The sequence below is a fragment of the Rhinatrema bivittatum genome, chromosome 4 (genome assembly GCF_901001135.1).
Source record: "Rhinatrema bivittatum chromosome 4, aRhiBiv1.1, whole genome shotgun sequence".
NCBI lineage: Eukaryota > Metazoa > Chordata > Amphibia > Gymnophiona > Rhinatrematidae > Rhinatrema > Rhinatrema bivittatum.
This window is the reverse complement of record NC_042618.1, coordinates 138,963,658-138,987,483: the sequence shown is the minus strand read 5'-3', so window position 1 is coordinate 138,987,483 and position 23,826 is coordinate 138,963,658. Positions and strand designations below refer to the sequence as shown.

Genomic DNA, 23,826 nt, shown 5'->3' with positions numbered 1-23,826 from the left:
CCAGCGTGTTATTTATTTAGCAAGGACACCAACTAACATTCTTTTTAATGGCCTGCCTTATTAGAACATAAGAATATAAGAAATTGCCATACTGGGTCAGACCAAAGATTCATCAAGCCCAGTATCCTGTTTCCAACAGTGGCCAATCCAGGCTACAAGTACCTGGCAAGTACCCAAAAACTAAGTATATCCCACGCTACTGATACTAGTAATAGCAGTGGCTATTTTATAAGTCAACTTGATTAAAAACAGGTAATGGATTTTAGCATTTGACTTTGAAGAGCTTCACTTTCTACTTTTTCCTCATTTAGGTATGATTTCCACTTTTTGAATAATGCATTTTTGTCTCTACTAACCTCTTTTACTCTGATATTAAACCATACTGGCTTATCTTTGGATTGATTAGTGGCTTTTTTATTGGTGGCATATGTTTACTCAGAATCTCTAATATGTTTTTTTAATCAGTTTAATGCTGCTCCAACTATTTTACTCGACTATGGGGCAGATTTTCAAAGGGTTACACGCGTAAGATATGCACGAAACCCCCGAAAAGCTGCCCCTTCCACCCCCTGCGCTCGCCGAGCCTATCTTGCATAGGCTCGGCAGCACGCGCAAGCCCTGGGAAGCGCGTAAGTCCTGGGGCTTTCCTGGGGGGCGTGTCGTGGGGGCGTGTCGCGGCCGGCGCGTCATCAGGGGCGTTCCGGGGGCAGGGGCCGTGGGCATGGTTCTGGCCCAGGGGCATTCTGGGAGCGTGGCTGCTGCCTCCGGACCAGCCCCCAGACTGGAACATGGTGCACCGGCACGCGCAAGTTACGCCTGTCTCGGGCAAGCGTAACTTGTAAAATAAAGGTGGTGGGGGAATTAGGGCTGGGGGGTGGGTTAAATAGGGGAAGGGAGGGGAAGGTGGGGGGGGGGGGCCGGAAGGAAAGTTCCCTCCGAGGCCGCTCCGATTTCGGCAGCGCATACGTTATAAAATCGGGAATAGATTTGTTCATGCCGGGTTGGGCGAACAAATCTACTCCCTCGCGCACCTTTTAAAATCTACCCCTATACCTTTTAATTTTGCAGAGTTCCCCTTAAATATTCTTTTAGGTATATTTTATTTTTTTTACTTTATTTCTCCTGCTAGTTTGTTTAATTTAGCAACATGATGATCACTTTTGCAGAGCATCTTATTTACAATTATCCCAAACCAGGGTCTATATCCTACTCAGGACTAAATCGTTTTGCATCTTATTAGCTCCAGAACTTGTTGGTAAAGACTGCAGTCGTTTATAGTATCCATAACTGTTCTCTCTTCGTTACACCCTGCAATTCATTTATCCACTGTATCTCAAGAAACTGAAGACACCCATTACTAGTGTTAATTGCTTTTGTAACTTCTCTAATCCCCCTCAAAATATATTATAGTAGTACTGTTATGAATTATGTTTTTATATTTGTAAATAAAAAATTCCTAAAACAGAAAAAAAGATCCTGATATCCTATCCTCAGTTATTTTAATGCACTACATAACTTCTTGAATGACAAAAAGTGCTGTTATGCTGTGTGTGTTATGCTGCAGTATTCTTTGTGTTGCAGGGGTATAAATGTTCTCTGTAATTCTGTAGACATACAGGTGCCATAAGCAATTCTTTTTATTTTTTGGTATGTACTGTGAAACATGCCACTGAAATACTCAGTTTTTACAAAAGAAGCACATTTATTAACATAATGTACAGTTGGAGGGTATTTTGTTCTTTGACTGTCATTACTTAAACCATACATTTTCCCTCAATAATGAGTTTTATGAACTATTTTTTGAGAAAGTTCAGCAGGATTGATTTGTTTAACAATGTAAAGTCTTTTGCGCCTGGATTGTGCTGCAGCTCCACTTTCCTTAGCTTATCTGGATGGTGGGGCAGAACAATGGACTGATCAGTACATTTTAAGTAACAAATTCTCAATTTAAGAATACACCCCTTTCCTGCTGCTAAAAGAACAGAGCCAGGCGAGACCAGCATGGCTTATAGTTGAATCTGATGAATATTGTTTTTGTATAATTGTAACTTGTAACACACAAAAAAAAAGTCAGCTGTGGGCAGCCCTTAGGAACTATGCATTTCTGTACACATGGGAGAGGAAGAGGAGTGGTCTAGGACTAGAGAAGGATTGTGGAATTGAAAACTCCTGGGTTTTAATCCTAGCTTTGATACACGAAGGACCTGATTTATGGAGGTTTTGGAGGGGGGGGGGGGGTTGCCCATTCTGAGGGCAATTTTCAAACAACCTGCATAAGAAAGTCTGCAAAAATGGACATACGTTAATTCAATTTTCAAAGGGAACTGATGTGCATAAATTTGCCTTGATCTTTATCCCATCAAATCTACCCTGCACAGATTACATCTGCTACTGTGTGTGCAGAAATGTCTTGAAGTTTATGCTTTTTAAAATGGAAAAGTCTGTGCTTCAGTCCAGATCTTGCCTCCAGGACCACCTCTGCTCAGTCTTGGTAAACGTATCCACAGATATGACACACGCATGTAAATTTACCCGTGTATTGGGTGGGCAATTTTGTAAAAGGCCATTTCTGCACAGAAAACTCTGTTTTACCCATAGAAGTCCCTTAAAGTAATTTTCAATGTCTAAAGGAAAAAAGCTTAGTGAAGCAGGCCCTGAATGATCTTGAAGAAATCCTTATGTTTTGGTTTACCTAACCATAAACAGAGAATAATTGCTCTAATAGTATTCCTTTACATCCTTCCCTACATCAGAAGCTGGTATGTAAATGCAATTTATATTAAAGCCAGGCTCTGAAATACCATGGTTGTAAAACAGTTTATGATCCTGTTTGGAATAAAGGAGGAAGAACCTTTTTTTTTTCATTTGATCTAATAGTGTTCCTTTGGAACTGGGGCTGGGATCTGGCACTACAAGCCTTCACTTACAACTACCTGGGAAATTATGTGCTATCTTGGCAGCTTTTAAAATCCGCTTGGCATGCGCGAGCCAGACATATTCACGTATTAATTAGGGGATGTGTGGCTATGTCTGGTTCGCGCACGCCGAGCGGATTTTACAAGCAGCCGAGATACATGTTTATCTCACGGAACGCGCACATCTCAGAAGTTTTCAAAAAGGGGCAGGACGTGGGCTTGTTCTGGGCGGAGCGTGAGCATTTTGGGGCATGAACCCGAGATGTACGTGTAAATACTTACGTCATCCAGCGCAAGCTGAGGACCCCCTGCCGCATAACTTTACTTCTGCTATAGATAGAGAAAGTTAGAAAAATTCAGAAAAATAGGCAGATCTGCGGGGTTCTAAAGGTTGATGATAACTGGGGCAGTGAAAGCTATTAAACTAGGGGGGTTTGGAAGATATCTTTTAACTGGGTGAACTGGGGACGAACTGGTTTAAACTGTGAATAGCATTGGTACGCACCTCTTTTAAAATCCCCCAATTTATGCGATAGAAGCATTTGTGCGCAGATGCGCTTGCCCACTTAAAATTTGGCACATATGTGCATGTGGCCAGGCTATTTTATAAAATGCATGCATATACATGTGCAAGTTATAAAATAGCCCCTCCCTGGGTGCAGGCTGATGAACTCGTGCACATGTGCACCCGCACTCTGGTTTGAAAGTTACAATCCCTACCTATCTTTTCTCAAAATACCGTGTCAAGTCACTGCAGTGACAGTCTCCAGCCAGGAGTCACGCTTCTGGGCTCCTTCTGGAATTCTGCAATCATAGCCTGTGAATCTATCCACTAGGTGTCACCCTTGAGTGATGACCACAAATCTTTCTCCATCCCTCCATGGGCTGTAAGCAGTGTCTTTGCAGTAGCCCTAGCTTCAGCCAAGCTGGGGAGTGGAAGACCGGACTCAGAAAAAAAAAAAAAAGCAGCCCTGCCATGAGCCACTGGGCCAACCAAGGAAGTACCTTTTAATGACCAAGAATTCTCCAAATGGCTTCAGCCTAGATATCTATTTCATTGTATCATTTTTAGTTTTATTCTAGAATAGCACCAAATAAAACCTCACATTCAAGTGTAACTTTCATAGGTATTGGACTGTTCTGAATTATGATCTGCTAAATTGCTAAAAGTAAAAAAAAAAAATGCTGCAGCAGGGTGACAATTACTGACACAGTAACACAGAGCAGTTTCCCAACCCTCTCCTGCAGGCACACCTATCCAATCAGGTTGTCAGGATTACCATAATGAATATGTATTAGATAAATGTGCATACTTGGGTCTTCAGTGTATGCAGATTTATTTAATAGTTTTTATGTACCCACTTTTCATGCAAGCATATCAAATTGGTTTACAGTAGATAGCAAATATTCATTTAAAAATATTTGCATTTCCAAAGAAGAAAGGAAGTAGATACATAGTTTCATAATAATTAAAATAATAAACAAAAATAGTAGGCTAAGTAATCATAAAATTTAAACAATTATAGAGGCAGTATAGTAAGAGTAGAGATAATAAAATAAAAAATATATACATTACCTTGGTATAAAATCAGTAGTTTGAAATTATTATGTTAACAGCTCTTGGAAGGCTTGTTTAAAAATCAGTAGTTTGAAATCATTATGGTAATAGCTCTTGGAAGACTTGTTTGAAAAGCCAAGTTTTAATCCTGTCTCAGGATATCCTGAAAACCTAATTGTGCCTCCAGGAAAGGATTGGGAAGCACTGACATAAAGAGTATGACCAGGTCAGTGGTTCTCAACCCAGTCTATGGGAAATACACAGCCAGTTGAGTTTTCAAGGTATCTACAATAAATATGCATACGATAAATTTGCATATAACGGAGGCAGTGCATGGAAATGTACCTCATGCATATTCATTGTAGTTATCCTGAATACCAGACTGGCTAGGTGTTTCCTGAGGACCACTGCTGTAGGTCACAGATCTTTGTTAAAACTACAGATCAGCTAGATCAATATGGGGTTCAATCCTTTAACATGGCACTAATTAGACAAAAGCAGAAAAGCAACCTTAAAGATACATAGCATTCCCTTTAAGCAACTTATTAATTGCTGCTATTCTCTGCAGTCAGCAACAGAATGATGCAACAACCTTCTTCTTTTCTCATTTTTAGGGAGAAAGTATGACATGCAAAAAAGATTTGAAAATAAACATTACATTTAAAAATTGATTCAATAAAATGTCATTTTAATTTGAAATTAAAGCAATTAGAAAAATGGTTCACTTGTTTTCCCATAGCAGTGATGTTCTCAGTGCTTCCATGCCTTTACCATCTCTTTTTCCCACTCACCCACTCCCATGTCAATAATATCAAGTTTATTACCGGGGGGGGGGGGGGGTGTTGGTTTGTTTGTTTTGTTTACCTGTTGGGAATACAGGTTGCAAAACAGCGTTGATAGAACCACCCTGAATTGCAATCTGTGTTTTACTTGATTGCTTAGAATTTTCTAATGGATATTCTTTCAGTTGAAGAAGGCTGCAGCTTCTGCTGGGACTCAAACACATTGTGTGTGTATTATAAAATGTTGTGTTTCATATATGGATGTTGGAGAGGAAGGAAGAAACTGAGGAAATAAGATAGGGGAAAATGATGTGGACAAAATGTTACATAGGCAGTGAAGGGAAGCTGGGGAAGGAGACATTTAAAAGATACAAGAGATTGGATTTTTCTGGACACAGGGGGAAACTATTGTCCATTGCGTATCAAAATTAACATAGTGGATTACACTTTCTTCCTGCAAATCTGGGCACTACAACCCATTATTGTAACCCATTTTTAAAAATTACGGTCAATAGTTTTCTACTATATCCCTGATATTATCTAGTCCACATCTCTGATACTATATAATATGGATTGCTGCATGCTTTTTTAGGCCCCTATCACTTTTCCAACTTCTCTTGCATAAGAAAAGCATGCAAGAATCCCAAATGGTTATGGACCTTGTCTTGTGCTAAACAATCATAAAATCATATCCAACTAATGAAATTGCAGAACTGTGTATTGAATAGGGCCCTGAGTGTCTTTACATAGTGCTTACAATCACTCCAGCATTTAAAATTACTTTTTTGTGCTATTTCTTTTTGGTGAAAAAACTAAATCTCTTTTCTTTCTCTTTCTTGCCCGGGCTTGTATCCGCTGTAGTGCTGGAAGGCAGAGGTAGACTGAGAGACTTTTGGGTCTGTGATTCTGATATTGCTGTAGTCAGTGCCTGAATCCAGGTATACATCTCCTCCTGTTTGAGCACGTATGCAAAAAAAAAAAAAAAAGCCCATTAACAGATATCCACGATTCATGAAGAAACATCAAGTTATCAATTATGCAGTTGCGAAAAAAGTTGACAAAATACCATACAGTTTAATTGGATTCACAAGTTTTATGACATTGTGGAACTTTTTTTTAAAGGGAATTCCCATTTGCCACAAAACAAATTCTTTATATCAGATGATTCACCATAGTGAAGAACAGAAGATTCCCTTCCAATGTGCATCAAAGCATAAAAAAAAACCCTGATCATATTCATGCTGCAAGGAACTAATGGCATATAGTTAGACCCTCTGTTCACCATGATAGAACAGGCGAATTTGGGTTAATAAAATATTCAAACATCTGGTCAAAATTACAGTTGTAGAACAGATTTTATCAGATATTTATTTACTCAATCAATATGCAATAAAACAATGTATTTGGAACAAGTATTCTTTAACTGTAATAAAATGAGTCATTTTAATACTGCCATCATGATGTGTAATGTAGTTCTTTATTATTTTCTCTCTGCTTGTAAACAAAGGCAGACAAGAATGAAATCTCAGGGTAAACTGATGCTTTTTATGAAAATAACTCTGGCTCCCTTGCAATTTCTTTATAGCCTTGCTTAAGCTTTCATCAGGGACCGGCAGAGTGGAGCTGTGATGCTTGGTCTTAATGTTTACAAGCTGGCTTCTTCTGAAGGGAGGAAGGCAGGCTCCATGCACCTCTGCTCTTCTATACATGCATTTCTGTCACTGAAGGGGACTTCAGTGTCCATAGAGAAGCCAAGGAATGCACTGGTATGAAGTGCATTTAAACAAGCAAAGAAACACCTTATTCAAGCATCTCTGAAAACAGAATAATAATACTCCAGTGGCATCATGTATAAGTTGTATTTTACAGGAAATTATATTTTACTATTCTTCTTTCTCTTCTTCTGGACTGATAATAAGTTCATAAAAGTTGCATGAGGACAATTATTCTACAGAAGCCTTAAAATATAGGTGGAATTCATGCTAGTCAGTCGGGCTGGCTGGTGGTTATACTACTTTAAACTTCCTAGTACTGTGTTTTGGAAGTTATTTAGGGATAAAGATGTATATAAATAGGGTAATTTTATAACAGCTCGCTTAGGGCTGAAGTCTGCATGTAGAAACTACACACAGGTAGATCTTAAAAAAGTACGCGCGCGCGCACTTTTGTTCGCACAACCGGCGCAAACAGAAGTACGGCGGATTTTATAAGATACGCGAAATCGGAGCGGCCTCGGAGGGAACTTTCCTTCCGCGTCCCCCCACCTTCCTCTCCCTTCCCCTATCTAACCCATCCCCCAGCCCTACCTAAATCCCCCCCCCCCTACCTTTGTTGTACAAGTTACGCCTGCTTGAGGCAGGCGTAACTTGCGCACGCTGCCTCGCCATCCCCTGGCACAGGCCGCAGTGCCGGGGGACTCGGGACCACCCTCCCGGCCCGCCCCCGAACCATCGCCACGCCCTCGGACCCACCTCGGACTGCCCCTGACCCTGTACATGCCCCCGGACACACCCCCGGACTGCCGACTCGCCCCCCCCCCGGACACGCCCCCTCCCGCCCCTTTTACGAAGCCCTGGGACTTACGCGCGTCCCGGAGCTTTGCGCGCGCAGGCGGCCTATGTAAAATAGGCCGCCAGCATGCGTAAATCCGGCAGGATTTAAGCGCGCAGGGCTTTTAAAATCTACCCCACAGATTTTAGCTCAAATTTTCAAAGTGGACTTAGGTGAGTAAGCCTGCTTTGAAAGTTAGCGGGTATGCACTGAACCTTGCGCAACAGATATGCACGCATTTACCCCCTGCTCATTAGCAGGGGGTAAATGTTTATGAGTAGATTTACGTGCATATTTTTGAAAATAAAAATTGTGTGCGTAAATGCTGTCCCCTCTCCAACTCTGCCCCCTGGAATGTCTATCTCCTGTGCGCATAAAAGTAGGCACATAATGGCTTCTATGTGTACAATTTCCCCAAGCAATTTTCAAAAGCCCATTTATGCGCATAAAACTGTGCTTTATGTATGTAAACGCTTTTGAAAATTCAGCTTTTTTTTTTTTTTTAATTCTCCTTGTATTACTCCTTTGAGTGAGTTTATTCAGACTGACTTAGCACATGTTTGGTGTTGCTTATATTGTTTTTATTCTGTTATTCTTGTGGCCCCTGACCTTTGCAGCCCACTGTTGCTTGGACAAAGCCGGAAGACAAGATTCCATCTTCGGCCAATCTGTCCTACACAACCTGTTCACAACTTGACGTACCAACACCCTTCTGCCTGCCCGGTAGGGTTCAGGATGCCCTCAGCCAAAATCCACCCCAGTCCTTGTGCCTTGCACACCTGGGTTCATTTGGTGCACACTCGGACATCCTCAGCTCGGTACTCACCCATATGTGAGGACTACCATCCTGCTTGTCCTGTGAGAAAGCAAATGTTGCTTACCTGTAACAGGTGTTCTCACAGGACAGCAGGATGTTAGTCCTTGCGAAACCCGCCTGCCGCCCTGTGGTGTTGGGTTCGTTACATTTCTTATTTTATTTTTCGGCACTTCCTGTAGCTTTTTAAACAAGACTGAAGGGGACCCCTGCTGGCTGCAGGGTTAGTGCCATGCTGGGCATGCCCAGTAGGGGCCAGTCAAAGTTCTAGAAACTTTGACAAAAGTGTTCCGTGATTGGGCTCCATCCTGTGATGTCACTCATATGTGAGGACTAACATCCTGCTGTCCTGTGAGAACACCTGTTACAGGTAAGCAACATTTGCTAAACTAATCAAAAAATGTCATATGTTATAGTGACCACTGGGTTGTAAAGACTAAGAGGTGGATAAAAAGTGCTAAAGCTCTAAAGTCCAGACCAAAATACATCACCACTAATGGTTACATTCTGGTAATCAAAAATCAGTACAAAAACATCTTTCTTGCAATTCTGGTAAAATGTAAGGGAGCCTGCAAAAAAAGTGGCACTAATGCACTTTGACATGTCCCAGAGGCAAGAGTCATAACCAAAATGCACTGTATCCTGATGGTATGAAAATAAATGTGTTTTTATTACCTTTGTGCCTTCTTGTGTGCACCTAATAGTTTGTTGTATTTGTTAGGTAATTGCTATTCCATAGAGGGCCTGATTTTGAAAAGGTTTTATACCCACATAAATGGGCTTTTGAAAATTGCAAAGGGGGTTCTGAGAATAAAAGTACACATGTATTTTTACATGCACAAAAAAAAGAGGGTGTTCTGGGGGGAGGGGGGTAGCAATTCATTTACGTGCACCTTTTCGATTTTTCAGAAGTACATGCGTAAATGTACTCGCTCACATTTACACCTGCTCCAGGACAGATGGAAATGTACATGCATAAGTCTGTTTTGGAAATTTGGACTAAAGTCTGCTAGTACTTCCTACTTAGACTTTAGCTCCATATGCACAGTTATAAAATTACCCTCCCAGTGACTATACCTACCTCATCTTTGCCATGAAAGAGCCATTCATTACCATTATTAAGCCTGAAAAGGAAAAAAAGATATTTTCTTGTTAGACTGATCCAGTCTATCATTCCAATTTTTATCTTGTTAGTTAAAGCAGCTGTACCACCATAAACATATTTAGTAAGCCAGCAATTACAAAAAACAATATATCAGATTTTCTTTCTGCATTTATATGCTGGAAGAAATAAAATCTGAGTGTTGCTCATCCTTATCCATCCCTCACATTATAGATCCAGATAAATCAGGGGAATACCATGCTGAGGATCTCCATAAACTTCTGCTAGTATTATACTGACGTGTCTAAAATACAAATACAGCATAAGCAGCTTCAGAGTATCCTTGGGGGGAGTATAACAAAAGCAGTGCTGAAAATATAAAAAATGTAGGGTACAAGAAAGGAGGCATAGGAATAAGATCAACAGAGTAAAACCAAGAAACAAGAAATAGATTGATGATATAAGGCATTATGTTATGCTATTTGCTTTTGTAGACCTCCTCTACCCAAATTGCAATTGGTGAGGGAATCAGAAAGGGAGCTACTTTCATCTATAGTCACAGGGTGATATGCTTAGTGCACTGTTACCACCTGCTGGGCACTGTCAAAGAGCCTGTGCTGCCAGAGGGTCCCAAAGGGAGTTAGCAGCCTGCTGGCAATGCAACCCTCTGATGTATCCTGACAAAAGCTGTTTTTCCTTCTAAAAAGAATTTCAACATACCTTTAGGGAATCAATTATGTTAAAATGCTGCAGTAAATTGAATTCTCCATGTTTATCATCACGGATTTTTATAGTTGATTGTGCTTTTGTTTCCATTTACTTGTTTTTTTTAATTAATAGTAAAGCAAGTACAACTGACAAACAGAATTCCTTTACCAGGAAATTCAAACTAAGAACATCCAATACAATAAGGCCCATATTTTAAAACACCTATGCGCACTGGGCCTATTTTAGAAAGGCTCGGCCACGCGTGTAAAGCCCTGGGACGCGTATATGTCCCGGGGCCTCGAAAAAGGGGAGGGGGTGGGGCGGGCAGGGCAGGGCAAGGTCAGAGGCTCGGGGGGGGGGGGGGGGTCTAGGTGAGGGCTAGGGGGTAGGTAGGTTAGAGGAAGGGGAAGGGAGGTTAGGTTAGGGGGTTGGGAATTTCCCTCCCAGGCCGCTCCGAAATCGGAGCGGCCTGGGAAAGAACAGGGGAAGGCCGCGGGCGTCACTGTCAGTGCACGCAAGTTGCACAATTGTGCACCCCCTTGCGCGCGCCGACCCCCGATTTTATAACACGCACACACCTGCGCGCTCATGTTATAAAATCACGTGCAAGTATTAAAATCTACCCCTAAATTGTGTGAAAAACAAAGCAGATGTCAACTAGCTATCCCCACATTTTCCCCCTCTTCTCTCTGCCCCCTCCCCCATCCCAATTTAATAAGAAGGCTTCTTTTGATCAAAATCACAAATCAGAGCAGGAACGCAGAAAGATCCCATTAAGAAAAACTATTAGTATTCTATTAGTATGTGGTTATAGATCATATATATAGTAGATTAGTTTTTGGGTACTTGCTAGGTTCTTATGGCCTGGATTGTTTCCAACAGTGGCCTGGATCGGCCACTGTTGGAAACAGGATGCTGGGCTTGATGGACCCTTGGTCTGATCCAGTATGGCATGTTCTTATGTTCTTATGGCAGAAAAAGACACAAATTGTCCATCCAGTCTACCCAGCAAGCTTCTTATGGTAGTAGTATCTGCTGTGCCATGCAGGTTACCCCTATGGTTCTCTTAACAATAGTAACTGACATTCTGTGCAGTTATCTCCAAGCCTTAGATAATTCATAAAAACTTTCTGCTAGAAACATTTTAAATGAGTGATGAGCCTTCTTGAAAATTCAGACAGTGCTACTTGACATGCTTTGTTTATGGACTTGGCTGTAGAAGCAGTCCTGTTCTTTTCGTCCCTTATTTCTGCATTTCAGTACCCCAGACCATAAATGTCAGGGCCCATGTTGGTTGTCATCTTAATCCAATTCCCCTTCCCCGCACCATCTAAGTGGAGAGCAATGTTGCAATTGCGTCAAAAACATCAAGACTTATTGGTTAAGAATTCCCATCCCTCTGTTAAGGGAAGCAACTGCCACTCTGTGCAGGTTACCCCCATGCTTATCAGTTCCCCAGACTGTACATTTCAGGGCTCTCGGTTGCTGTCTGAATCCAGTTCCCGTTTATGACCATATTAGAGATGTGCTTCAGGTTTCAATATCGTGTTGGGCTTTGTTTCAGGGCCCCTCCATAGGAATTTTGTTTTTCCCACGGTTCAGGTTTTTTTTTTCAGGGGCCCGATTTTTGGGCTAGCATGCACTAATGGGAGTTAGTACACACTAACCCGAAAATTATTTTTTTCTGAAATTTCTAAAAAAATTCAATCGTTTTTCGGTTCTCCCGAACCATTCCGAATTAGGTCATTTTGTTGAAATTGCCCAATTCAGGAAAAACGATTGCATATCCCTAGACCAAATAGAGCTCATATGGTCATATAAGGTTTTCAAATTCGAGATAACTGATCACATCTATTGTTGCACAAGGTAGTTAGTTTCTCTATTAATTGCACATTCCATAATCTCTTATGCTACTGTTGGATGTCTTGGATAGAGTTGATTGCTCTTTTTTAAAATAAAATATTTTAAATAACTCAAAAAACCCCCTTACTTCAACTTGAAAACATATTTCTTCTTCTTGTAATCAGCAGGTACTTCACAAACTGCATTTGTAAGTAGAAATGGCTCCTCTCCATGGAAAGGCACACCTGTATCTACGCTCTTGGCTTCCTTATAAAATGACAGCTCGCTGTTTTTCAGCACACAGTAGACAGTACTCCAGGACCTAGTGTTAAGTGTACAAAAATAAAAAGGGTTAATTCAAATATTATTGTAATATAATACAGGCAATTATCACTCTCAAAATGTACATTTCTAGTTGCATACTGTCCATAACATAGGCAACCTAAGCCTGGTTTCCCTATTCCCCAGCATGACCCAACTCTACTCGTCTCCTTTACTACACAGAACTGACCCAAAGGTTTTAAAATAAGTCACAGATTTATTCTGTAGCATATATAATCTTTTGTTATATTTGTTTTTATAGAATTTATATTCATTTCAAGAACAAGCTTGAAAGAAATGTGAAAAATGTATAAAAACTAAAAACACAGAAGAAAAAGCCAAACAGCTTATCAAATGTCAAAACAATCTTCACAAGGAGGCGTAAAATCCAATTTCCTGATCATCCAACAGACCAGCCCAGATTGATGGGTTTTTCTCCCCTACCAGCAGCTGGAAACAGAGAACAAAAGCTTCCTGTACACTTGTAATTAAGATACTGTGCCTACCTGCAGTTTCCCAGTATTCTCTGTGTCCAGCAGATAGCAGGGGTATCTAATCTGCAGTCGGAAAGTCTGGTGTTGAAATTTCACCCAGGAATAGCCCTGCTATTTGTTGGACTATCCCACTGGTAGATTAGGGCCGAGCAGGAGGTTGGACCCTGAACGTGAGGAAGGTCTAATAGCCAGTGAGGTTGGTTCCCTCTTTCCCTTTGCACTTCCTCCCCTTCTAAGCAGATCCAGGGCCTAAATTGTTTGAACTTCCTTCCACCTTTCTTAATGTATGGAATACATCTGGAGTGCACTTCTAAGATGGAATTTTTTAACAATGTCCATGCCTGTTGCACACTCTTAAGCTTAGTTTGTAGCTGCACCTTTCAGGGTTTTTTAACTATTTTTCTAATTTTATCAACCTTTCACTTTTGAAAGTTTTTCTCCCCAGTTGCGGAAAGTTCATTGGCTGTTCAGGTCAGGTCAGGGGATTCTTTGGGGAGAAACTTAGCAACCCGCTACTTAGCAACCCTACACACTCCCTCACCTAAGCTTACTGACCACACCTCCACTAAAGAGCGCGCACCATCCATTGCAGGGCCTACATTATGGAACACTATGCCTACTGACCTATGCCAAGTACACTGTTTGCAAAAATTCAAACAAAAGCTAAAAACCTGGCTCTTCATTCAGGCATTCTCCTGACCCACTCTCACGTGCGCCCAGCATTAACTCTACTACCCCTTCCCTTCCCTGCACCGCTCCAGCCACTCCCCTATCCTCCTCCCCTTTCCCACAAGGCCTCTTCAATTCCTCCGTAACCACATCATACCTCTGAGCAATTATTTCCCCACACCTTGCTAATATGTAAATATTCTTTCATCATCTATATACCATGTTATTCATTTACCGTATTTATTCAACTATGTATGCAGTTCCACCCATATTTTAGTCAACCCTCCTCTTGTTGTTCTTTTGTTTCAGCACTGTTCATTGTAAAGCCCAAACTCTGTAGTTATGTTATGTCTAAACCGATGTGATGTTCCCAACGAATGGCGGTCTAGAAAAACTTTAAATAAATAAATAAATAAATTGAAGAGGATAAAGAGGAAAACAACTTTTCTCCTGAGATTGTTTGGAAATGCACAAGGGCTTTTTAATTAAAAAGATGACTGCTGCTGGTGGGTCTTTCCCAAGAAGAAGAGGATAGATACCAATGGGGATCTGAACCTGGAGTTTGGTGCCTCGGAGAGAGACGTTGCCCCAGAGATTCCAATGGATCTCCCAAGGGATGAGGATGCAGACAATTCTCCATTAGAGGAGGGCAAGGGAGGTGACTTAAAGGTGGTTAGGCTATTTAAATAGGAAGAATTGCCAACCATGATTTCTCAAGCCTTGGCAAAGCTAGGGATTAAAGAGAACAGGGCAGAGCCAGAAGAGGAGGGGGGAGGTCCCATTTTAAATAGGCTTAGGGATCCCTCTCAGGCTTTCCCTTTTCATCGTAAGTTAAAGGCTTTGGTCTTTAAGGATTCAGATGATCTGGAGGCCGGATTGAAGGTTAGCTGAGTCATGGCCAAATTCAGCCCACTATTAGAGGATGCTTTGGATTTGTTGAAGCTGCCCTGGGTGGATGCTTTGGTTTTTGGCTATTACTAGAAAGCCAACTATCCCTGTTGAAAGTAGTGGGTGTATAAGGACTTCAAACATTGCAAGATAGAAATTCATCAGGAGGATGTTTGAGGTTTTGGAATTGGTGCTCAGGGCGGTGGCACGTAGCAGCCTTATGGCTCGGGCTTACTTACACTGGGTGCAGCACATCCTGGTGGTTGATTCCAAAGAGGGTCTTTCTGTGAAAGAGGCAGAGCATCTGGAATCTTGGTTAGCCTTTATTACTGATGCCTTGTAATATTTGTAATATATGTCAGAGAGTTGTTTGCTATGGCTGCACAAGTGGGCCACAGACAGTTGATCCAAATCTCAGCTGGGCAATCTTCCCTTTCAGGGAAGATTGCTTTTTGGGGATGATTTGGAGAAGTTGGATTTGTATTTAGGCAAGTCTAAGGCTCATAGGTTATCTGAGGAGAAACCTAAGGGGACTTGGACATTTTTTCCTAGCAGGCAGAAGTTTCAGAAGGCCAGGTGCTATTGCCCCAGGGATTGCTCCTCGATGCAATGCCAGTATCTGGTCAATTCACAGACCTTTCATAGGAACCAGAGAACTTCTTGGGGTGGATCCAGGGTCCTTTCGTCCACTCCTCAGTCGAGCATATAAGGGATCAGTTGTCTTGTTTTTACTCAGTGTGGACCAAGATAATAGATCAGTGGGTTCTGTTCATGGTAAAAGATGGCTATGGTATAGATTTTGCATGCCCGGTTCATGGTGTCTCTGTGTACTTCTCACACCAAAATGGAGGTGGTGAGATCCACCCTGAAGTGTCATCTTTTAAATGTGGTGATCCCTGTTCTGAAAGGTAAAAGGGGTCAGGGACATTACTCCATCTATTTTATGGTTCCCAAAACGGCGGGGATGTTTTGGCCAGTCTCGAATCTCAAGAAGTTGAATGCAGGTCCCTCACTTTCATAAAGAAGCTCTTCAGTCCATCATTGTAGTGGTGTGCAAAGGAGAGTTTCTAGTCTCATTGGATCTGTCAGAGGCTTATTCGCATATCCCCATTTGAAGAGATCATCAGAAATTCCTCAGGTTTACAGTGTTAGGGGAACATTTCCAAATTCAGATGCTCCCCTTTGGGCTGGTGATGATTCCTCACAGGTTTTCCAAGATTATGGTTGTGGTGGTGGCAGCACTTCACAGAGGAGTTCTGGTGCACCCATATTTGGACTATTGGTTGGTCCAGGCAATGTCCAAAGAAGCATATCATTACTCTATAAGCAGAGTTCTCTGTTTCCTATAGCAGTTAGGTTGGGTGAACAATATTGCAAAGAGCAGCACAGACCTTGGAATAGCTGGGAGCTCATTTCAAGACAATGGTAGACAAGGTGTTTCTCACCACGGTGAGAAAGGGGAAGTTGCAGAGGCAAATTCATCATTTGTTGCTGTTAAGGATCCCCTGAATTTGAGACTATCTTCAGGTGCGGAGATCCATGGCCACTATACTGGATCTAGTTCTGTGGGCGTCAGCTCATATAAGACCATTGCAGAGGGCTCTTCTATCTCGGTGGAGATTTCAATTGCAGAACAACATCAGACTACCCCTTCAAGAGTGGGGAGGGGGGGAAGCCAAATTGAATCTGGATTGGAGGCTGTCACAGGGCGGTCTATCAAAGGGGAATGGAGTTGAAAACCTCGGATTGGGTGACAATGACAACAGATGAGCGGCTAGAGGACCATTTGCTGGGGTCAGATAGCACAAGGCCTGTGAATACTGGTGGAGGCCTCCTAGTCCATCAATCATTTGGAGACTCTGGCAGTCTAGAAAGCCTTGATATGTTTTCAGCCTCTGTTCAGGAACAAGGTGGTGAGAGTACTGTCAAACAATGTAACAGGCATAGCATACATAAACAGATGGGGGAAACAAGAGCCCAGCAGTTTCTTGGAAGTCAAGATATTGCTCAGCTGGGCAGAGCAGAATCTGATGGTTTTGATGGTGTCTCAGGTAGCTGGAATGGAAAATGTGCAGGTGGATTTTAACAGTCACAGACTGGATCCTGGGGAATAGGAGGTGGCAGAGGAGGCCTTTGCTCTGATCAGGTCCAGGTGGGGTTTTCTGCAGGTGGACTTTATGGCATCAAGGCTGAATACTAAGGTGCCTAGTTCTTCAGTCGCAGATATGAGCCAGAGGATCTTGACACCTTGTCTCAATTGTATCTTCTGGGAATTATTCTGTACATGTTTTCCCCCACGGCCTTTAATAGGAAGGGTGCTCAGGTAAATAGAGTGGAATCAGGATTAGGTAACACAGTGGCCCAGGAGTCCATGGTTTGCGAATCTAGGAAGTCTTGCAGTGGCAGACCATTACAGTTCACCCATGTCCCTGGGCTTATGTAGCAGGGTACAATTTGATTGGAACAGGTGGATTACTTCTGTCTCATGGCCTGGCTGTTGAACAGAGAAAGTTGAGTGTTACAGGTTATTCAGAGGAAATTATTTTGACTTTGTTGCAAACCCAGAGGAGGTTGACTTCATTAGCATATATTCATGTCTGGAAAATGTTTGAGTCTTGATGAGGAGTCAGGACTAGCTCCGTTTCAGGTCTTGATTCTGGTTATCTTTTCCATTTTACAGAAGGGTTTGCAGAAGGGTCTAACATTGAACTTCCTTAAGGTGCAAGCAGTGGCATTAGCTTGTTTCAGGGGGGAAGGAAGGTGCACAGTTCCTCTACAGCTTTGCATCTGGATGTGATACAGTTTCTGAAAGGAGTGCAAGATTTTTGTTCCCCAGTGAGGCATTTGATTCTTCTATGAAATCTCAATTTGGTCAAACTTTGTGCAAGCCTCTTTCTGTGCCTTTACAAAGTGCTACTATTAAGGATCTTACTCTGAAGGCAACGTTTTTTGCTGCCAATCTGCTCAGCAAGGCACTTTTTTTAATTGAAAGTGTTCTTTGTATAGGGATCCTTTCCTTCGCTTTTCAGGGGAAGGGGTTTCTAGATGCACAGTTCCAACTTTTTTGCCAAAGGTAGTTTCCTCTTTTCATCTCAGTCAGTTGATCAAGTTGCTGGCTTTCAAGAGATCACAGTATGGTTCTTCAGTGCAGTCTCAGGAGCTCCATATTCTAGATATCAGAAGGCCACTTTTGAGATAGCTGAAGGTTATTAATGCATTTTTTAGATCGGATCATCTGTTTGTTTATTTAGTGGTCAAAATAAAAGGCAGAAGGCTTCTAAGACCACCATTGCTAGGTGGGTTAAAGAAGTGATTGCTTCTGCTTACATTTGTAAGATCCTGGAAGTACCTGAGGACTCATTCTACTAGGTCTCAAATGGCTTCTTGGGCTGAATGTCAACTGGTTTCTCTTCAGGAGATTTGGAGGGTAGCAACTTGGTCATTGTTGCATGCTTTTTCCAAGCATTATATATTGCATGTTCGAGCTTCGGATGCATCCATGTTTGGTACAAGTGTGTTACAAAAGGGTCCTTCGGGTTCCTATCTAATGTAGTTACGCTTGGGTACATCCCATCCATCTGGACTGGTCTGCTGAATGATCAGGAAGTAAAAATTGGTTCTTACCTGCTAATTTTCTTTTCTGGAGTTGTAACAGACTAGTCCAGAGTCCTGTCTTTTGATACCAAAGACTGCTCTTCTGGATGTATGTATATAAGAACATAAGAACATAAGAAATTGCCATGCTGGGTCAGACCAAGGGTCCATCAAGCCCAGCATCCTGTTTCCAACAGAGGCCAAACCAGGCCACAAGAACCTGGCAATTACCCAAACACTAAGAAGTTCCCATGCTATTGTTGCAATTAATAGCAGTGGCTATTCCCTAAGTAAACTTGATTAATAGCCGTTAATGGACTTCTCCTCCAAGAACGTATCCAAACCTTTTTTGAATCCAGCTACACTAACTGCACCAACCACATCCTCTGGCAACAAATTCCAGAGCTTTATTATGCGTTGAGTGAAAAGAAGTTTCTCCGATTAGTCTTAAATGTGCTACTTGCTAATTTCATGGAATGCCCCCTAGTCCTTTTATTATTCGAAAGTTTAAATAACTGATTCATATCTACTCGTTCAAGACCTCTCATGATCTTAAAGACCTCTATCATATCCCCCCTCAGCCGTCTCTTCTCCAAGCTGAACAGCCCTAACCTCTTCAGCCTTTCCTCATATATTCTCAGCATAAGTTCTCTCTCTGGTGTTTGACCCTCTAAGAGGGAGGGGTTTCAAATTGAATTTTCAGGTGTTACTGATTTTTGTAGTTTTCCTGCTTGTAGAAAGTTTCCCTGCTTTGCTACAGATTTACTTAGAGACTGAAGGTGGCACAGTAATTCAAGAACCAAGTATACAGTGAAGCTTTTATTCTCTGTCTCCATCTGTCGGTAAGGGAGAAAAACCCATCCATCTAGACTAGTCTATTAGGACTCCAGGAAAGAAAGTTAGCAAGTAAGAACCAATTTTTCCATAGAAACAAAGAAAAACATTTCACATTAATAAGAAAAAGCATGTTCATAAATTTAGCTGACTACCCTTCAATATACAGTATATAGCCCTGCACAAAGTAGATACTACATTCTAAGCCCAATTACACTTAAGACAGAGAAAGAGAGACCCCAGCTGAGGAAAATGTTGTCCTTGTGACTATCGCTCAAGAAAACTCTCTCAATTGCTGAGGATAAAAAAAAATATACAAAACTTTGATATTTGACAATACATTTACAGTTCATGGCAAACCATGAAGAAACCCATACCCAAAGATATACGTTCCTTGTGCATGGTCAAGAATATTTGCAAACACACACATTTTCTGATCAAAAAACAAAATATCCTTATTACTTAAGAAAAGTCAAACAGCCTAATCACAATCTGGTTCTAAGGTGAAAGCTGCCATAAAAAAGTGGACTGTAATCAGGGCTGGTGCAAGGGTATTGGGTGCCCTAGGTGACCTTTGCGCTGCCGCCCCCTCCCTGGTCGTGCCCCCCTCCCTGTTTCAGCACCGACTGTGTGCTTCTCAGGGTGCCGAGCTGTAGGGGGCGCCGAAGAGCAGCCACGTGGTGCCGCAAGTGGGGCCTATCTCGTTCGTGGCAAAGAGAAATAGAAACAGTCAGCGCCGAAACAGGTAGGGGAGGGGGGTGCCGGGCCCTGAGAAGCACACAGTCTCTATTTCTGTTTGCCATGAGCGGGATAGGTCCCGCTTGCGTCACCACGTGGCTGCTCTTCGGCGCCCCCTACGGCTTGGCGCCCTAGGCCAATGGATGCGCCGGCCCTGACTGTATTATTTCCTCCTCTTACATCCTCTGGCATTGCTGTGATATTCTAATTGTCTGGAAATATCTGGTTATCCCTCCAGCTACATTAATACTTGGATCACCTCCAGATCGATAATACACTTTAGACAGCAGAGGCAGTGCCTCTAATACAATTTTGAGGACCTCAGTCATATTTCCTTAGCATGTCTAGACAGGACAAATTATATAATTTAGAGAAGTTGATAAACAGATATTTTATCTTCTGATAGCATTCTCTAACTATTCAGCCTTATTATGTAGAGCCAGATTATCCTTAATAATTGAAATATTACATGCCTGGATTGAAACAGCCTTACTTTTAATTTCCTTAATACGCTGAGCATGGCTTGCCAGATTAGTATCCTGAATCTGTTGCTTGGACAAAATCCAAGAAATGGTAGCACGCAAGTCACTTATTTGAAAAGGAGAACTTTCTAAGCAAGTGATAGCCCTCAAAATCTGTTCCAATATGTCATTCCCCACACTCGAGGCCTTGCTTCTCAGCAGGTTACATTCAGTCAGAGGCCAGGAACTCAGATGGGTAACTCACTCCCACCAACACAACCGGCAACTTTCCAAACCCCTTCTGGCTGCTCACTGCTTCTACAACAATCTCTTTAGTTCCATTTCCCATTGGGCATTCTTTTCTCTAGCAGTGCTCACAAGGATATAAAAAAAGGAAAGCAAAAAAGTCCCAAAATTGATGATATTGAAATATTACAATTACAATTCTTTATTCAATCTTCAGCTCACACATAAATCTTTTATAATCCTTTCGGCACTTTTATAAACCCCAAATTTTCAAACCCTGACACGAGCTGTGTATTTCTACGGAAGCTGCTTCATGGTAGTAATTACAAACTACAATAAAAAAGAAAACAAAAAAATCTTTCAAAACACACTGGAGCCATATAGCAGGCACAATAAATATCAATCAGTAAAGTTACAGCGACATGGAGATCAGAGAACATAGGACAGAGCCATTTGCATACAACTGAGGCAGAATGCATGCAAATCTCTGTCATGCATATTCAACAGGGATATCCTAAAAACCTGACTGGTTTGTGGCCCTTGATAACCAGAATTGGCTTCTCCTGTTTTAGAGTATTTTGTGATTATTTGGCACCTTTATTGTGGAGTTTAAAACAACTATGCGTGTCTTACATACAAGAGAATAGCTCTGTCCTATCTATTCTGATCTCCATGTTGCTGTAAGTTTATTCATTTATATTTGTTGTGCCTGCTATATGTTTCTGTTGTGTTTAGAAAGATTTTTATGTTTTCTGCTTTATCGTAGTTTGTAATTATCCCCATGACGTAGCTTCTTAGCAAAACATGGCTTAAGTTGAGATTTAAAAATTTGGAGTTTATGAAAGAGACAAAAGCGATTATAAAGGAATTATGTCAAGTGTGAATTGAAGATGAAATAAAGAATTGTGATAGTTCAACATCAATTTTGGGGACTATTTTGCCCTTCACTTTTTGTATTTGTATAATTTTTGGTTGTGATTTGTATCATTTCTCCTTTTGATTGTACTGAGTGCATATAGAGACCCACATTGGAGTACTCATCAGCATCATGAACTATCAGGCAAGTTGCTGACAACAGCTGCCAAGGGGTGGGTGAGGAGCTGTAGTATAGGAGCTCATTGTGGCTTCCAGGTCTGAATCTACAGGGTGCACCATTGGGTCCCATATTTTAAAGTACTGCCTAAGCTTTTCAACATTCACAGAATCACAAAGCAATCCATAGCCACAGAGTGGAAGATTCAAACTCAGATAGGTAGGTCCTTACCTTGCTTTTCTTCTTAACCATAATGTTTAAGCAGTAAGAAAAGAAATGAAGAAAATTGAGGTCTGATTGTCAGAGTTGAAATGGCTAGCAGAGACTGAATGTCAGCCGTATTGGATCCCCTTTCTCTCTCCCCACCCCTATTGTATATATATTCTTGGTACAATTTACAGATAAGGTTAATCCATACATTTCAACTGTCATTCAACATTGAGTCATGAGTCCAACATGAGTTTTGTGCTAATCTTGTTTGCAGAATTGACACTTGGAGCCTTTTCGGCCTACTGGGTAAGGCCCAATCAATCTTCTGATGAGCTACAAAAGGTCTGGCTTGCTTTGACCTGCTACTAAAATTGTCAACTGTCCCAGGTAAACCTAGAAAGACTGACTTGGTCCTCATTTTACCGTATTGTGTACATGTAGATGCAAACCTGCTTTACTTAGGGAAAGCAAACCAAATATTCATGAATTCAATGAGGTAAATCCAGGGCTGGAGCAACATCTTTAGGCTGACCTGGGTCAGTTAGCAACACAACTCCACCCAGGGCCCAGTCAGCATTGGGTAATCTTGAGTAAAACACTGAGGATAATTAAATAACAATCTGCATAAAATGTATGAATTTCAAACACACAAGTTTCATCAGTTTTCAAAGCAAATCTATGCGCACAATTTCACTTTGAAAATTATATGAAATAATGTGTATGAACTAACCCACACAAAGTTATATCTGCTCTTTGTAGGTTGTAACTCGTGCAGATATATTTACATGCTTTAAAGTAAAGGAGTTATGTGCATAAAAATAGTATATTGTAGCAATTTTCAAAAGTCCATTTACGCATGTAAAACCTTTTGATAATTGAACCCTATGGAGTGAATTTTAAAAAGGAGTTAATACGTGTAGAAGTAGCAATTTTCAAAAGCCCATTTACATATATAAATCCTTTTGAAAATTACCTCCATATTTTTAAAATCAAAAGTATGCACTTAAATTCCAACTCTGCTCCCTCTCCAATACCTGCTTTTTATGTGAATAAAGTATGCACAAAATCAGATCACATACATACTACTGCGCACACAAACCCAGGTAGTATTATAAAAAGCCATTTACATGCATAAAGCCATGTTTATGTACATAAATGGCTTTAAAAATTTCCTCCTGCAGGTTGAAGATAATGTATATTCTATATAGAGCCCAATACTAATGAAAAATACTTGCACCTTTGAGAAGAAACTTAATTTTTACTGAGTCATGTCTCAGAACTGAGTTTCCATAATATACATTCCCTTTTGTTTCAAGGTAATATTCTTCTTTCTGCATCAAGAGCATTATCCCTGCCTAGCAAACAGCATGGTCAAGTTCTGCCTTGCAAGGACTGAGCCAACCCCCTCAGCCAACCCCCTTTTTAAGCCTAAGATGTGGATGCTGCCTCCCTCCCTCCATTCATTCATTGTTCTTGTCATGAGCATTTTACTCGGATCTTCAGGGAACTTCAAGGAAGGGAGATGGACAGCTAGGTTGGCACCCTGTTAATTAGCTCCCTTCCTAAGTGGTCAGAACCTCTCTCTCTTAGTCTGAACAACAGTAAAAACTTCTACTGGGCACATCTAGGCCTGAATCAAGTCCAGGTTACTAACCCATTGCACTTATCAGCTGTCTGGTGACTTACAGAATTAGGAATGGGTTGGTTGTCTTCATTCAACTTTCAATGAGCAGGTGCTCACAATAATATATATAAACTAGTAGAGAGCATTTAGTCAATGAGAACCACTAAATGAAGCCACTTATTCAACTAACAGTAAAATGTAAATGTGAGTAAAAATCAACAGATGTGTAATAATCCATAGGATACATATAGGAAGCCCTTAAGTTTTCAGGATAAAATACACCTTGTCAGACAGATGAGATCACTTTTTTTAGGTGGCTATGGGCAACTGGCAACTTACGTAAAAGAAATAAAATGGATAGGGTGGTCTTGTGTTTTGTAAAATCATTTAATAGAATGCTGCCTGTCAGACTACCAAACACGAGCAAGAAGAAAGGAGCATAT

The 23,826-nt window shown here is 41.3% G+C and overlaps 1 protein-coding gene across 2 annotated transcripts in view; it reads right to left on the bottom strand.

The window, feature by feature from the left end:
• Positions 1 to 5,140: 5,140 nt before the first annotated feature.
• The window catches only part of SPTB (spectrin beta, erythrocytic), a 273,420-nt gene continuing 254,734 nt past the window's right edge, over positions 5,141 to 23,826 (bottom strand). For both annotated transcript variants that reach the window (XM_029598897.1, XM_029598898.1), the window contains exons 35-37: positions 12,420 to 12,593; positions 9,701 to 9,743; positions 5,141 to 6,207 (exon numbers count right to left, since the gene is read on the bottom strand). In XM_029598897.1, coding sequence (XP_029454757.1) covers positions 6,046 to 6,207; positions 9,701 to 9,743; positions 12,420 to 12,593 — 379 coding nt within the window. In that variant the 3' untranslated portion in view covers positions 5,141 to 6,045. The remainder of the gene's footprint in view (positions 6,208 to 9,700; positions 9,744 to 12,419; positions 12,594 to 23,826) is intronic.